The 17,309-nt window shown below is 42.4% G+C and overlaps 1 protein-coding gene across 1 annotated transcript in view; it reads right to left on the reverse strand.

Annotated features, from left to right (window-relative positions):
• The window catches only part of efna2a (ephrin-A2a), a 67,467-nt gene extending 56,556 nt beyond the window's left edge, over window positions 1-10,911 (reverse strand). The window contains exon 1 of the mRNA XM_086048732.1: window positions 10,138-10,911. Within this exon, the coding sequence (XP_085904858.1) occupies window positions 10,138-10,262 (125 nt within the window). The 5' untranslated portion in view covers window positions 10,263-10,911. The remainder of the gene's footprint in view (window positions 1-10,137) is intronic.
• Window positions 10,912-17,309: the final 6,398 nt, after the last annotated feature.

The raw sequence follows: 17,309 nt of genomic DNA on the forward strand, positions 1-17,309 counted from the left end.
GTAATTGCTATGGACTGAGTGCAAAAACAACAACAACAGTGAGTTGTTTTTTTTTTTTTTTTCAAGCAAGTAATGGAGGATAAATAAACAGTAAAACTTGCAAACGCCGAACCACGAATATGCAGGAGTTCAGCAGTGTGGATCTTCAAGGGAGTAGCGGGGTGACGTCTCAAAGACCGGAGCAATCGCATCAGCAAAGAATCTCATTTTCTATTTCCATTGGAAGCTGCCAAAAAACTAATAATGTTCTCACATCTTCACTCTTTGCTTTCTCCGCAGGGAGGTGGTGAAGCAGGGAGAATCTTTAATGGAGTGCTCCGTGCCCCCCACCCCCCACCCCCCACTTCTACAGGCCTTTTCAATCATGTGAAAATGTGTAATCCAATTGTCTTTAATGTCATTTTAGCGTGGCTATAAAAGCCGCCATCTATCACTATGGACGTATCACTGTACAGTGTAAAGTACACCGTTTTTTGCTGTATATATACACATACATATATACATATACACATACATATATACATATACACATACACATATATATATATATATACACATATACATATACACATATACATATACACATATATATATATATATATATACACACACATATACACACACACATACACATGCATGCATATATATATATATATATATATATATATATATATATATATATATATATATATATATATATAAAAACAATTTGAACCGGAAAATCATTTTTTGATCTAAAATATGCGAGCGCTTCCAACCGAGCCACGAAGTATTAACACGTGAATATAAGAGGAAGTGTAATTCCTTTTCAAGTATCTGCATATTAAACAAACACACCGTCGTTGAGCTGTAGCTAATTTCATAATGTCCCACGCCCACTTTTTGCCAACGTGATCGGCGAGCATCACAAGCGTCACGTGTTTCCTCATCAACATTTTCATCAACGCCATTAAGCCGTGCTCTGTTTTCGTTACGCTTATCGGCATCATCTTCATAAACATCGGCGCCGTCATTACAGTTTTTGAATGTTTTGCGGGCGAGAGAGGATTACAATGCAGGAGAGTAAGCAAAGAGAGAGAGAACAGAGAGTCGGTGTGGAAAAGTTAACCTCGATATTCATCAAAAGGAATGTGCGATGCGTCAGGGGAGGAAGGACACGTGGGAATACCAGTGAGGTTCTGAGAATTCTTGGCCCTACATGAGTTTTAAACATCACTTTTTTTTTCTTTTTTTTTTAATGTCCCACCCCTCAACAACATTTCATCCATTATTCAAATCAGTCCTATTTATATAACGCATCAAATCACAACAGCATATCAAGGCTGGATTTAGCTTGTACGCCAAAGTGACCCGACAGAATTCGACATGAGCAGGAACCAAAAAGTTCACTTTGGGACGCAAGAAGTGTGACATCATAACACGGGCAGGAGACTCGAGTCACTTGGACAACTATTATAGTAGACTTCTGATTTTAATATGAGATATTCATCAATTTGTTGTGTGTACTTTAGGGATAGACCGATTATCAGCCGGGCCGATTATCGGCACCAATATTTGGCTTTGTGGCGAATATCGGCATCGGCCTTTTTTAAAACTCTGCTGGCCGACAATAAATCAATTTAAAACTGTGGAACTCAAAACAAAGATATGTGAAAGTTTAATATTTCTGTTATTTTCACATTTTCATTTATTGTAGAAAACTACATGGAGCTATTGTTTAAGTTTTCATTTATCCTTTTTAAGACATGCTGACAACCCCGGATGCTCCCTGAACTTTTTGTTAGAATTTTATAACAGGGATGTATACTGTCAAAGATTTCTTGTAATTCTGAAAAAAAAAAAAAAAAAAATTAAACATTATGCAAACCTGAAACATTGTTCAATAAACATGCTTAAAGACATTACAAAAAAGTTAAGAGTAAAATTTTCTTTAGATTTTGATGCCAATATTTTCCTTTTTACTGAAAATTAATATCGGCTCCAAATATCGGTTATTGGCCTCCTTGACTACTAAGTATCGGTATCGGCCCTGAAAAAAGCATATGGGTCTATCTCTAGTATATGTACTAATATGACGAGACAATAAAACATTTATATGGTTGGTCATAAAGGCCCTCCGAGGGAAACCGTAAAATGTGGCCCGCGACCGAAAATGAGTTTGACACCTAAGGAAGAAAATAGAAAATAAATAAAATAATCAACAAGTTCTGAGATAGCTTCTCACTGATTAGCTTTGACAATTTTGCATTTGAAAACAACAAAAGCAGGCCCAACTTTAGGGATTTGTTGTACCAATTGTATTGTGCTATAATATGATATGCACATGTAATAACTCCACTAACAATGGGATGACTTCTGCTATGACTGATAGTAGTAAAAAAGCCTCCAAGTGGTGTTTAGATTAAGCTCGGGATTAAACCAGAGGTGAGGATTATTAATACGGCGGCCGGAGGGGGGAAAAGACATAATTACACAAGCAGCCAACCAGAAGGTTGCCTACTGTACATATGGACACCTCGGAGAGTGATAAGACAGAACATATGTTGATCCCGCCTCATTATCCTCATTAGCATAGAATAAAAATCTGTTTCATAGTGGCCCTGTTCCGGATCAGACCGAGGTAGCGGGGCGTCGCTGCGACTGGCGTGGAGTCACACACGTCTTGCCTGCCTCATCTGATGGATTACAATGCAAATGGCTCGCTCGCTTTCTTTTGTTTGACTCCCAACTGTTTTTTTTTAGGGGGGGGGGGGGGGGACCCGCTGGGGATCCTTTGGATGCAGATGAGAAGCTGATGGCACATGCGCGCCATTTGCTGCATGGCCACCGAGGCAAGCCAGGAGTCAGGGAAATCAAATTTGGGAAGGGCCAGTTTTTCTTGCCAAATAGTGAGTACAATTGTTGATTAAGCGTATGGAAATTAGCGGGGACGGGTATGATTTTTATGCAACTGTTGCTTGAAAATGTGTCTGTTGAGAATTTGTTTGTTCAAACGGGGTTAATGCCATTGACGCGGTAACACGTTGTTTTTCCAAAACGTGCATGTTTTCCAGGAAAGACTAATCCAAGGTGTTACTTTTCCCAGTCAAGTAATCAGACTACAGTTACTCATAAAACGCGCATAACGTTACTATATTGACGTCATGTATGCGCATGCCACGTTGAGCACTCCTGTGTTCAACTTGTGCGTTTGCTCAAAATAACTAAAAAAATTGGGTTGTTTTAAAAAGAAAAAGGGTCATTTTGTACTAGAAAGTTGGGTCGAATTGACTCAAGCAGCAGGTCGGTCACTTTTTCACCTAAATTGGGTTATTTTGGACCCAAATGTTTTGAGAGTGTACTCCCCCCAAAAATGGGTCGTTTTTGGACTACAAAGTTGGGTCGAATTGACCCAAGCGGCAGGTCAGTCAGTTTTTGACCCAAATTGGGTTATTTTTGACACATCTGATTTTAGGGTGGACTCAAAAAAATAGTTAATTTTTGGGGTTGTTTTGTTGGTGATTCATTTGACCCAATTTTTGGGCAAGGCAAGTTTGTATAGCACACTCCATGCACAAGACAACTCAAGGTTAAAAAAAATCATAATAAAATCATGTAAATTCATTAGATTTAAATGATTAAAAGCAAGCAACAGTCTGGATGTGTTAAACGATACCGTGCATATTTCACGCATGAGAAAAAAAAATTTTAATCTGGATTTAAAAGTGCCCACATTTGGTGAAATTCTAACCTCCATTGACAGTACCACTTTTTTGCAGCATAACAACTAAATGCTGCCTCACCATGTTTAGTCTGGATCCTGCTCCTGGACTAGCTGACCTGAGTCTTTGGATCTGAGAGCCCCCCTGGGTTTATATTCTCTGAACATATCACCGATGTATTCGGGGCCTAAACCGTTTTGGGATTTGTAAACGATCAGTAAAATCGATTCTGTGACTAAGCGGAAGCCAATGTAAAGACTTTAAAACCGGTGTGGCTTCAGTGAATTACCCAAAAAGTTGAGTCAGTCTCTTTCTGACCCAATTTGGATTATTTTAGTTTTTAGAGTATACATAACAATCAATCCTGCCAACTCTGCACCAAACAATCAGCCACCAATCAAACATCAATAAAAATGATGAACGATTCCTGCCAACGTCTTACCCAGCTAAACAGTTCCAGCTCGACCGTGCGCCTTCTACATTCTAACTTTGACTTTCTAAATTTCTCATTCCAGACCTCCGCACGCCCAAAGGCAATGCGGTTCGTCACTCTTTCCACCCAAATACCTGGCCTTTGACGCACCCCTGCTGGGAGCGTCCGACCGTGCGCTTTTAAGCGCTTTCTCACCGCAGTAATCTTCCCTTCATTTCCACCCGTTGCCGCTTCATTTGGCTTCCACTCCGCACCGCTGCAACTTGTCTCTTTCATATGCTCGGCGCTAATCCTGCGAGTCCGTCTCGTATTTGTCTTGTGGTCTCTGGAGAAGCCGAGGCAGACGTTTTTTTGTGCGTTATCATCCCACTGAAGAACGAGAGGCTGCGGTCCCATTAGGGGCGGGGTTCTCAAACTGGGGTGCCCACACCCCTGGCTGTAGCCCCGAAAATTCATTTGCAAGAATTTATTATCGTGTATGATTTTTTTTTTTTTTTTTAAAGCGCATATAAGACGGGCACCAATAAAACGAACATAACGTCAGTGTCAGGTGGAAACTCTTTATGTCCAAAAACGGTCAATTTCATTTTCCTTTCGCAAATCGTCTTTCCCCACGATGTCGCCATCCATCCATTATCTATAGCGCTTATCCTCACAGGGGTCGCGGGCGTGCTGGAGCCTATCCCAGCTGTCTTTGGCCAGTAGGCGGGGACACCTTGAATTGGTTGCCAGCCAATCGCAGGGCACACAGAGACAAACAAACATCCGCACTCACAATCACACCTAGGGGCAATTTAGAGAGTCCAATCAACTTAACATGCATGTTTTTGGTATGTGGGAGGAAACCGGAGTACCCGGAGAAAACCCACGCAGGCACGGGGAGATCACGCAAATTCCACACAGGGAGGCCGGAGCCGGGATCGAACCCACGACCTCTGAACTGTGAGGCGGACGTGCTAACCAGTCGAACATAAATTAAAACTTAAATATGAATTTGTCATTGTACCATTATGACTTTTCCACAAAAAATGTGGAACTTGTTAGTTGTTATGGCATTTAGAGATACACATGAGATTTATGTTGAAAAAAATGTGAGCATTTAAAAATATAAGTCATTTTTTCCCCTTGCAAAATCGAATTTTTTTTTCCTCTAAAAAAAACGTGATTGTAAAGTTGCAACTTTTTTTTCCTTGAAAATAAGCCATTTTTTAAAACTCTTACGGCTGTAGTCTTTTAGTCTTACGCATGGGGGTCCTTGGAAATTGTCCCTGGATGCAAAACGTTTGAGGACCCTGGCATTAGAGTACCAACAAGTGGCTATCTTCAGTAGAGTACTAAAAAGCAAAATGGCGCAGTAACGCGATGGATGGGATGCAGTCTAGAATATTCATCCACCCTTTCACTCGCTTTGTTTTCTCTCTTTACTTCATCACGTAAACTCATTAGGTTGGCACTGTGGCATCTTTCACCACCCGGCATCAATAATCCCATTTTGGGCGGGGGGAGAGGTGTTAAAGGGGGACGCGTTTAAATAAACATTTCACATCGCATTACAGACAGCTGCCAACATACTAAACAGACTCTTCCACTCTTGTGGGCACATTTGATGATGACGGCGTTTCTCAGTCTGTGCACTCGTCTCTCGAGGGAGGTGCTACAATCTGATGAGGGTGACGAGAGGTGGCGGGATGGAGAAAAAGCCTCCAGTCGGACTTTTAACTGCTGACTAAAAAAAAAAAAAAAAAAAAAAAAAAAAGGCAAGTGACCTCCATAAAAGTTCATTTGATTCACTACTGGTAGTCCTCGCTTTACGAGCGAGTTCCGTTCCGAAGGCGGGGACGAAATCTGATTTTGAAAGTCGGAAGTTGGCGTATTGCATTACTACGACACTGAAACTGTCGCGAGGTCAGAGTTGGGTGAATGTTATTGAACAGAAACGTACTTCTTCCACATTTTTCGAAAATCTCATTCAAGCGAATGAGAAATATAACACATCTTGCCCATTCCCTCAGTCACATTGTTCAGCTCACTCAGAACATCAAAGTAACTATTTTACAAATTCTTTTGCGGTAAAATATGACGATAATATGACCAGAGGTCGGCATTCTGTCAGATTGACGGACCGGCCTGTCAGTCCGCCACTGACGGACGCCCGTTTTGCTGACGATTGACAAATGACGGGACGCCTTTTAAAAATGACGGACTGACGAATGACGGAAATTAGTTTTCATCCGTCAATGTAAACGTCAATAACCGGGGGGGGGGGGGGGGGGGACGATTGACGGACCAACGGACTTCCGATGGACTAACTGACGGATGGAGCGACGATTACAATTAGAGTTCGTCACGAAAAATGATGGACTGACATACGACGAACGGGTACCCTGGCCCACTGACGGGTGACGAATGACGGACCAGCCAAATTTAGTAAAACGCCCACCTCTGAAAATTACAATAGAATTCCCAAATTTAAGAGACATTTGAAATATTTACACACTTCTTCCACACGTCCAACTTGAGAATAGCTGCTAATTCCGGGCATCTTGGAAGCTATTCATCAAATTCCCCAAATTCAGACGTATGCATTTTTTAAAAGCCCCCCCCCCCCCCGATAAACACCTGGTACTCTCTGCAGTTGAGTAAACAACGAGCATTGTGTGTGCGTATCTCAAGGAGATCGATTGCGTCCCGAAGAACGACGGGCGCTCTTCCTCAAAGACGGTCGAGATGAAGTGAGAGCGTCGAACAAAGACGGGCGGCGGGGGGAAAAAAAAAAAAAAACGCCTTTTGAAGGAGAAAGCGTGGGATTAGATGAAATGCTGCTTCTGGACCAATGAGCTGGTGCATGCATGTGTGTGTGTTTGTGTGTGTGTGTGTGTAAAAGTAGCCATTTCTGTGAGCACATTAGCTCCTGAGGCTGAACAAAGCCGCATAACCTGTAAGCTTCTTTTTTTTTTTATATGGGCCAGTGTGAGTGTGTGTGTGTGTGTGTGTTTATGGTACTCAAGTAGTGTTTGTGTGCACCAGTAAGAAAATGGAACCTGAATGGACAGTGTGTGGAGTTGTGTTTGTGTGAATGCGTGACCTACATCTTGCAGCCTCTCGCGAGTACGGGCCGTTCACTTTTCACTTGTGGCGTTGCGCTACATCGGGAGGATGGTGACGATGTCGTATACGTCATTTTTTTTTCCTCAACTGTTATTGAGCCAAGGCACGTAATTCTCATCAGGAAGAAATTTACGGCACACCACCAAGCAAAGCGATACACAAAATGTGGATACACGCGTTAATTATATAGCTTAAGTCATCGACTGAATGAACATTTTATTGTTTTGCCTGTTACAATACATGGTCGGCATAGATAAAATAACACACATTTACATACATATACACATATATATATATATATATACACATATATATATACACATATATATATATATATATACACATATATATACATATATATATACACACACATACATACACATATATATATATACACACACACATATATATATACACATATACACATATACACATATATATACACACACATATATATACACACACATATATATACACATATACACATATACACATATATATATATATATACACACACACATATATATATATATACACACACATACATATATATATATATACATACATACATATATATACATACATACATACATATATATACATGCATACATACATATATATATACATATATATACATACATACATATACATATATATACATACATACATATATGTATAAATATAGCATCCCCAATGACTTTCACTGTTTACCTGTAATTGCATTAGTAAAATTCCCTTACAATCTTCATATTGTTGTCCGCTTACCTTTTTCTTTTTAACAATACATCACAGACAACGTCGATAATGTGCCGCGTGCTACAAACAACGCCCCCTGTCTGAGTACATCCACTTCGCCCAAGATGAAGTATTTCGCCGGCTTGAAACAAGCATTTGAATGCAACAAGACATGCATTACCCATTGTGCCATAAAACAAAACTGCACAGCGACATCAACAAGAACGTGAGAGTGACATACACTATGCTGAGATGTGGAGGGGGGGAAAAAAAAAAATCCATATAGTGGCTTTACTGTGTATAAATAGCCTTGTAAGTCTAACGCATGGGGACCAATGTCCTCAATGAACACAGAGCGGGTCCAAACAAGGGGGGAAGCGAGTTCACCAGCGTCACAGTCCTAATTCATTGCAATGCATTTTTGATATGCCCCCCACCTCACTCTTTATCTCCAACGTTAACCTCCTCCCCTCCCCCCACACACACACATACACATACACATACACACACCCCGGCCCTCCCCCCTACAAACACCATTCCCTAACGGAATAACATTGCCCCCGGCAACCGTGCATATAGCTTAAACATAGCCGCTGATGTTTGCGTTATGTGCATGCGCACTCGTGTGCGTGTGTGAGGGTAAAAAAAAAAAAAAAAAAAAACGGGAGAGGGAAAGTGCAGAGAGAGGAAAAGAGAGGGAGACAGAGAGCAAGAAAGGAAGAAAATGTCCCCCCCCCCCCCTCGCCTGTTAAATATTTGAGATGGCTTCAGTGGAGAAGTGATGTAGTCACAAGACGCAACTGCAAGCCCACTCTGTGTGTGTGCGCATTTGTCAGGTTGGACCAGTGTTTTAATTTGGAAAAACGACGAGCGCTTATATAGCGCTAACACAATAATATGGTACGCTAGTGGAGAATTAACCTACGGCTAACAGGAAAGTAGTAATTAGGGTCCAGGGAGTAAGGGAGCGCCAATTCGAAGCATCCATGAGTGAGATCGGCCGATTCCGAGCACATGGATTAGCTGACCAGTTTTCGATTTTAGAGCTGCTCACTAACAATTATTTCATGAATCGATGAATGTGTTCCGAATGTCCATCTCTTTATTATCCATACAAAAACTGGACATTATTTCAAATTGAAGCAATACATCTTTCAAGATTCATCTTTGTATGTTGGGGAGGAGCTGAGTTTAGCCTGGGTTGTTCGCGGAGATTACGGAGAGTTTTCTCTGCATTTGATGTTTTTGCTCTGCTAAGTGGTTATAAAAGGTCAAGCCAAAAGAAATAAAAAGAAATATAAAACGGTGGAAGGCTCGTTATTGCTTGATTTGTACGTTTCATTAATGTATTAATACGTTTCAACCAAGAGACTGAGGAATAGTTTGTCTGTGTCAGGGGGGAGATAAGTTTAGCCCGGGTTGTGAGTGGAGGTTATGGAGTGTCTTTGACGCATGCACATGCAATTCAAACTAGTAACAGACACTTTTACATGCATGGGGTGTCAATTACTCGTGGTTTTGGCCTTGAGTTCCTATTTGCTCAATTACAACAATTTTATAAATCATACAGAGTACACAAATCATCCCTAATTCGTCACAAAACCTCAGAACAACAAAAAAAAAGCCATCCAGCCATGCATACAAGTATTCCCTGTACTACAAAGACCAAGATTCCTTGCGGATAGACCAAGACCATGTGCATGTACCCGTTCGATGGAGGTAGCCCGATTGCATTTACATGACACAATATTCTGGTTAGGAAAGCGGTAACCCAGCATCCGGGTTTTTAAAAAACCCAAGTAAGAGCATATTCAGATTTCAAAAGCAGTTTGTTATTTCATTAGAACCTTGCATGCAACGGACCAAGAAAATAATGAGCCGTGGTCCACATAATGGCCCCCGTGCTGCATTTTGGACAACCCTGAACTTCAAATATGTGTCAGAAACGAAGTGTTGAGCTTCATCCTAACTGGCATAGATTTTCAAGATTACTTTTCTGATAGTAAAAAAAGTCTTTAACATGTCAACAGCAACAAAAAAATAACTCATTACGTTTGAGAATCAAGGCCACCTTTTGGCCACAGCTGAAGTAAATTGTGAGATGAGGTTCATCCTAATTAGCGCTAATTAAACCCGCGCATGCGCACACGCCGCACTCACTTGGGATTGGAGCTGTTCCAGTAGACGGAGTGCCTGTCAAAGATGATCTTCTCCTCGGCCCACACGCACATCCACGAGAGAGCGGTCAGGATCAGCACCTCCATCGCTCCGCACTTGACTGCCATCGTGAAGGTTCGCTTTCTCTTCTGGAGGCTTTTATTTTTTTATTTTTTTTTTTTGCGTGCGAGTGTGTGTGTGTGATTTTTTTTTCCCCTCTCTCTCTCTCTCTCTCTCTCTCACGTCTTGGTTGCTCCTCGGATCCTCAGCGACGACTCCTCAAGTCATCCTGGAAAGTTGAGACGGTCTCGCTGAAAAAAAAGTGGAAGGAGGAGCAGGAGAAGAAGTGCGCGGCGCTCGTGGGGTACTCACACTCGGGGGGGGGGGGGGGGGGGTCTTCTGCTGGTCTTGCTGAGGGGGGGGCTTCGTCTACGTCTCCTCCCAAACTTTTCTCCCAGCATCACGCGTACAAAGAGGCGAAGAGTGATGGTTTTTTTTGTTTTTTTTTTGTTTGTTTTCTTTTCTTTTCTTTTGGACTCAAGCTCCAGCACATGCAACGACGGCGCTCAGGTACACGCTGAAAAAGGCATGCTGCGGTACATCCAGCGAATGTGCGTCCCAACTCCAAGCATCCTGCCCACGCACGTACAATCCACCACGTCCAAATACGCTTCCCCGCACCGCGCAGCCTTCCACTTCTCCCTCTGCGCGCGTGTGTGAGGCTCTCGCTCTCGCCCTCCACCACAACATCCACGCCCCCACCACTCCCCTCCTCCTTACCGCGTGCCCCTATTTGTCTGCGATGAAAGCGGGCGTGGGGTCTGTGTCACGCCTCCTCGCGGCTGACCGGCTACACTGCAGGCAGAGACACTTAAACACTTAGGTATGTGTTTAATGAGATCCCCACCCCAACAAAAAAAAAGTTTGCAGAACGCTAATTGGAACGGGGTGGGAGGTCGGGTTAAACATTGTCAATGGTGTGGCCGTGAGGTACAATACCTTCATTTACCAGAGGGGGCGAAGTGCATTTGGGGCCCTGAGGAACACACATCCACGAAATTTTCCTTCAAGACATCCATATTGCAAGTCATTCTTCCCCATTGAAATGAATGAAAACTCCATTCATCTCCCACTTTCTGCAAATTGAATGTTTATCAGCATTTTTTTGAAAATTTTTAGGGTTTCATTTTTCACATTTTTTCCCCCAATGCATTGCATCAGTGGGCGTCAATTATACGCAAATTTCGGCTATTTGAGGGCCGGTCCCAATTCCCTGCAAATAGCAGTTTTCGACTGTGCAGTAAATCAACAAGTTGTTTAAATAGATAAATATAAGCAAATTTGTTACTTCTCTTCTACGAATCACTTCTCGATCAAAAATCCGGAGTCTGCCCTGTCCCAGACTGAGTAAGCCTTTGATTCCGAGACAAGACCGAGACCCCTAAAAGACTGATCTGACGAACTACAACACTTACTTTTAGAAATAGTATATGGTAACTGACTGTTGCCTGCTTTTGTGAAAAATACCCATTTTCCAATGCAACCAGTTTTCAAAACATTTCCTGGTTTTGTTTGACTTTGGGCTTCGGGGGTTGACTGGAAACCAGAGGTGTACCTAATGCTGTGTCCAGAGAGCAAGATTTAGCCGTCCAGTGCTCCGGCGCCACTCCCCATACCCGAAGGCGTTTTTAAGATGCACTTCAAGCTCGCCGTAAAGTTCAGCTCGTTTCAAAGCTGAGACGAAGACGGATGGCGAGGGAAAGCGGTGGCGCCTGACGCATGGATGGAGCGCGGCCCGCGCTGTCCAACTGGGGGCCCAAAAAGGGCGGCGCATGCAGCCGGGTGTAAAAACGCGCGGCGCCGTAAAAGCACCAGACACTGAGAGAGCAGGGGTGGGCGGGGGCCCAGTTCACCAAAACACCTCGTCGCCAGTCAGGTGATATACGGCCCTGCTTAAAGCTCTCCATCACTTTTATGGGTCATTCCAGAATTGGAGGACCATTAAGGCAGCAACTATGTTTAAAAAAACCAACAAAAAAAAAACCTAATAAATGTAAAAAATTGTATTTGTTATATCATATTGAGATTTACTTTTTTTGCTGTATTTGGTGCAACCCTGTTTCAGATCATAAATATTGCTGAGTAAAGCTTTCACAATTGAATCAAGTTCAATTTGAATGGAATTACTGTATGTCGGTGTTCAACTAACAATTGTAAGGAAGGCAAATCAACAAAATCTTATCAAAGAAAGCTGATTTTAAATTTACTTTCTGTTGCATGTGATATGCAGGTTTGTCATCAAATGGGAGTAACAAGAAAAAAAAAAAAAAAAAAGCTATTTTAAGGGAGGATGAAATATTTAGGAATAACACTTATACAGCTACAGTTACATTGCGTCTTAGACAAGATTATAGCTTTTGTATTTGTCATAGTTTGTTTTTATTTTGCGTTTCTGTATTTCATTCGTGGATTATTGAAATTTCATAGGCGGTGAGGGACAGAAAATGTCCTCCAATTCTGGAATGAAACAGCGTTATAGAGAATGTATCGCTTGAGAAGATCACAAAGAGTAAAATGACGCTGGTATTGTGCCTACTTTGTGCCCTACTTCTTGAAAAGTAGCCGAGGATTTTTGGGATAAAGGCGCGCACACATAGCAGAAGCGTAACCCAAATACAGCCGCATGTCGTCCGCCCGCGGGGATGAATTATTCAACATCTGTCTGAGAGGCCTGCATATGTAAACAGGTGGACAGTCTCCTGGTTGGCTGCTCTGCTTTTTTGTTGTAAGGAAAGGGGTGGGCAACCTTTTTTTTTTTCCCCCCCTAAGAGGGGCCATTTGAGTCCTCAAGGACAAGTCGAGCCAGAAAAAAATTATCCAGAAGCCATGCTTGAAAAGACAATTTTGGTTCAGGGTAGCCATTTGAGGGTCATTTTGGCCATTTATTGAGATTTCAACCCCCCCCGCAACCAATTTCGCCTAGCAACACAACATGACTATGATGAGTAGACCCACAAAAAACACTCAAGATGCCATGGCTGAAAAGACACAGAAATCTCTGACATTTTCATTCAAAGTGAGCATTTGAGGGGATTTTTGACCAAATTCGGTAGTGTGACATATAAAGGCTATTTGACAACTCAGGCCCTAGGCCCGCTTCTAGCAAATTGAAATTGCATGAAAAGATTCAGGGAGTCTGCCATTTTGGTTTGAAGTGGCCATTTTAGCCATTTCTAAGTCATTCCAAAGTGAACATGTCCTACAGATTTTGTCCGGTTACTACCAAATTTGAATCACGTATACTAGACAAGACGGGTGATACAAAATTACATGTGAGAGCAAAGTATGGCAGCAAAATTTGACAACTCGCCATAAAACCCGGACGCTAACTCCATATCTGGCTTAAGTGTCTCATAGAGACACTTGTAGGCGCTCCCAACCGGCAGAAATATTTAGATTCAATAACTCCAGTCTGTGTAAGGCCCGTTCTTCCCGCAGCCACCATGAAACAAAAAGACAGTTTGCTCCTCTGCTGTCACGCTGACATTGAGTCAAAATCACATAAGCTGTGCAGCCTAAACGGTATTTGAGGGGATTCAGATATGGAGGCATGACTGGTTTAACTGTGGCCCATAGAGCAACTGTCTCCTTTAAAAAAAAAAAAAAAAAGTCCCTACTGGAACACAAAGTACTGTCTTCCACCAGTGTGTGTGGGGGGGATGGGCGGAGGGGGGGGGGGTGTTGGAACAGGTACACCATTGACTACTAGGTACTATCTAAAAATCCAAACATACTAGTACCTAGTTGCAGTGAGAAAATAGGCCCTCTCCAGTGACAAAACCAGGTTACACCAACTAGCCTATACCAGGTACCAGGTCCATTGGATTCGGGGTATTTCCACTGCAACCTGGAACTACCAAGTATCATTCCAGACATCCCTCCCCTCTCCCGACATCGAAAAGCTTCTTCCTGGGATTTCTGAAGTTACAAATGCAAAAAATAAAAAGGGGCCAGTCGCTATTCGAAATGGGGCCGAGCATGTGTGGCCGTTTGTGTTTGCCAGTATTTGCTTGATTAGAGAGCGCCGCATTGATGTCAATAAGTGGTGCCAGATGTGAAAAGTCCCCAGATGCTTTTGATTTTAAAAGCACCGGATCAGGAACGCCCAGTGACAACGTCTCCCTTACTCCCACACTTTGAGATATCTCCGAAAGTTAAGTGTTTGCAAAAGGCCGTCCTCTAGTCTAGCATGAGCCAGCTGAAGATGAAATGATACCAAGTTGTGCACTTGGAACTTTTTGGGATTCCATTTTCTTTCAAAAAGCAAAGCTATGTTTGGACGTGGCTTTGAAATTCCCTTTCTGCCCAATTAAGCAATCTCTTTGCATTTCAACTTATTCCACAGAGGATGGGGCGCCGTTCGCTCGGAAAGGACTGATGGTGCAGAGCGAAGACGCCGCATGTAAACAAGGGTCGAAGGAGGACAAGGGGCAGGAAAAAAAAAATGGCAAAAGGGCAATCGCCCCCGTTTCCAGAAAACTGTCTGTCTGATTTTTACTGCCAAACTGGTAACTAGGGCTGCCATTAGCAAATATTTTTAAAATCGATTTTTCGGATAAAAATGTTTAATGCATTAAAAAAAGTTACAATTTTTTTTTTTTAAACACTTCATCGTTGGTATGCTGTGTTGTTTAGCAGTGCTGACCGCACCAAACATACCTTTAAGAAGACGGGCAAAAAAAAAAAAAAAAAAAGTTGAACCTTGGTTTGATCATCCCATTAAACTTTCCTAAATGCAATTGAGATTGAAAAACGTACCCGGGCGGGGATGTTTTTCTTTGTGAGATAAGGCCACTATACACCACAAAGCAGACGCATGATGCCAGGAGATTGTCATAGTGTTGCCAGAAATTCCTCAAACTACTTTGATGTTTGTCATCACCCTCTTGGCAGCCTCTCTGACCATTTCTGTCATTTCATCAATACTGGGAGGACATCCAGGTCTTGGTCACTCCTGTGCCATATTTTCTCCACTTGATGACTGACTTGACTGTGCTCCATATTGTTTCATGCTTTGGAAATTCTTCTGTAGCCTCGGTGATACTTTTGAAAGGCAAAATCCCTGTGATGTTCAGTTCTCAGTGGATTTGGCTTGTGCTGCAAGGTGTGACCAAAAAATGCCAGGAGAAGCCTACTTTGGGGTTATCTGAGTGTAAATGGTGACAGGTGTGCTGACAGAGTTCGAATAAAAGCTAGATCCCAATTGTAAAAGGGTGTACACACTTGTGCAACCACTCTGTTGTTTTTTGTTCCCCTCCCTAAAAGATTTTCTATTGTTTTGATGATGCTAAAAAGTTTGTAAATGTATATCACAAAATCCTTGCATTTGAATAGGGGTGTGTAAACTTTCGATCCACTGTAGGTACGTGCAAATTTACCACTTTAGTGCTCATTATTTTGCTGATCCCAGACACTAGATTGAGAACCACTGCCCTAAATCGTCAAGTTGTCTATGATTATGGTGGTCCACAAGTGTCCCGATGACCATTCCAGAGCTCAGTCGACCTCAATTAGCTCAAGACAAAAGGTAAGATGGACACTGCCGTCCTAACTCTCCAATCCGACAGTTTGTGTGACCTTCAAAGGCTGCATTCTCATGCAAGGTAGGCGGCAAAGAACTTTCATCTAAGGGCCACATCGAGGCTCGTCGCGTCGCCGCTTCACGTTCGTCCTCGTCTCTGAAGACTGCGAAGAACCGAGGTTAATCCCCATCGTCGCGCTGTCAGGGAGTCGGGACAAAAAGGAAGGTAGAGGTGCCTAATACCACAAAGCCAGGAGGAGCCACTTGAGATTAAGTGTCACACTCTTGACATTGTGAGAGCTGGCAGGTAAAGTCAGCCCGGTGGGGCCACCAGGGAGCAACACTTCCCCCTGGTGGACTACAAGAGGAATGTAGTCTCTCTAGACTACTGGGCCAAGACAAGAAAAATCAGTCCAGGTATAAGACCATTAACATCAGTGGTGGGCTTTGCATTTGGTGCCTGGGATTTCAATGGTGACCTAACAGACTTAATACCTCCTAAATCTAATTGGTAAAAGAAAGTCACGGTAATTTGAAATTGAGTAATTTGGGGAAACAGAGTGCTATAGTGGCAGAAAACCCACTTTACAATAAGCACAACTTTGGCGGACGGCAAGAGGCTTACGTTTAGGAACCGGGGGGTGGCTGAAAAAAAAAAGAGAATTACACATTCAAAACTACCAAAAACCTTTGCCAAAGAGTTGGGTGACCTACCAGACTTAATACCTCCTAAATCTAATTGGTAAAAGAAAGTCACGGTAACTTGAGATTGAGTAATTTAGGGAAACAGAGTGCTATAGTGGCAGAAAACCCACTTCACAATAAGCACAACTTTGGCGGACGGCAAGAGGCTTCCGTATAGGAACCGGGGGGTGGCTGAAAAAAAAAAAAAAAGAGAATTACACATTCAAAACTACCAAAAACCTTTGCCAAAGGGTTGTACCCATGAGCTAAATGCTAACATAGCCATTGACGGTAACGGTTACCATATATGTGGCTGTTATAGGCAAATGATATCCAATTCAATGGTGGAGCAACAAATGTAGACTGAACAACAACATTAACAGGACTATATTATTTATCCTTTGAAAAAAAAAACAACCATCCAACCATATTACACCTTACCAGGTCACCAGTGACTTCGCTTGTCTGTATGATTGTATTATACTGCCCTCCGGTGGCCAAGGTGGGCACACTAGACTAGAGGACCAGGAGATTGATGGATTAAAATAATTTTTACACTCCATTATTAATTACTGTTTAACCAATTCAAAAACAGGAGTTTTCCTTCTTAAAATGTTCCTTATTAAAATAAAGTTTGATGGGAAAGATTTGATTTGGCATGACGGGCTTGGGCATGGAATAATTTAGTTGTATCTCAAGGCGCTATTGTATTGCAGTTTGTTACATGTGCCAGCACTACTGATTGTAAAGGAAACAACTGTAGAAAACTTCATAGAACTGTTAGAATGTAATTTGCGCATGTCAGCAGCAAGAGCAGCAAAGGCCCAGCTCACCCACCGCAGCATGACAGGAATGCAGTTCCCTCAGCGCTTTAAGTCAGGTTGGTTAAACCCATACAGGCCAAGTCAGT

Source organism: Filicampus tigris, chromosome 13, assembly GCF_054856515.1.
Source record: "Filicampus tigris isolate MCC_2025a chromosome 13, RoL_Ftig_1.0, whole genome shotgun sequence".
Taxonomy (NCBI): Eukaryota; Metazoa; Chordata; class Actinopteri; order Syngnathiformes; family Syngnathidae; genus Filicampus; species Filicampus tigris.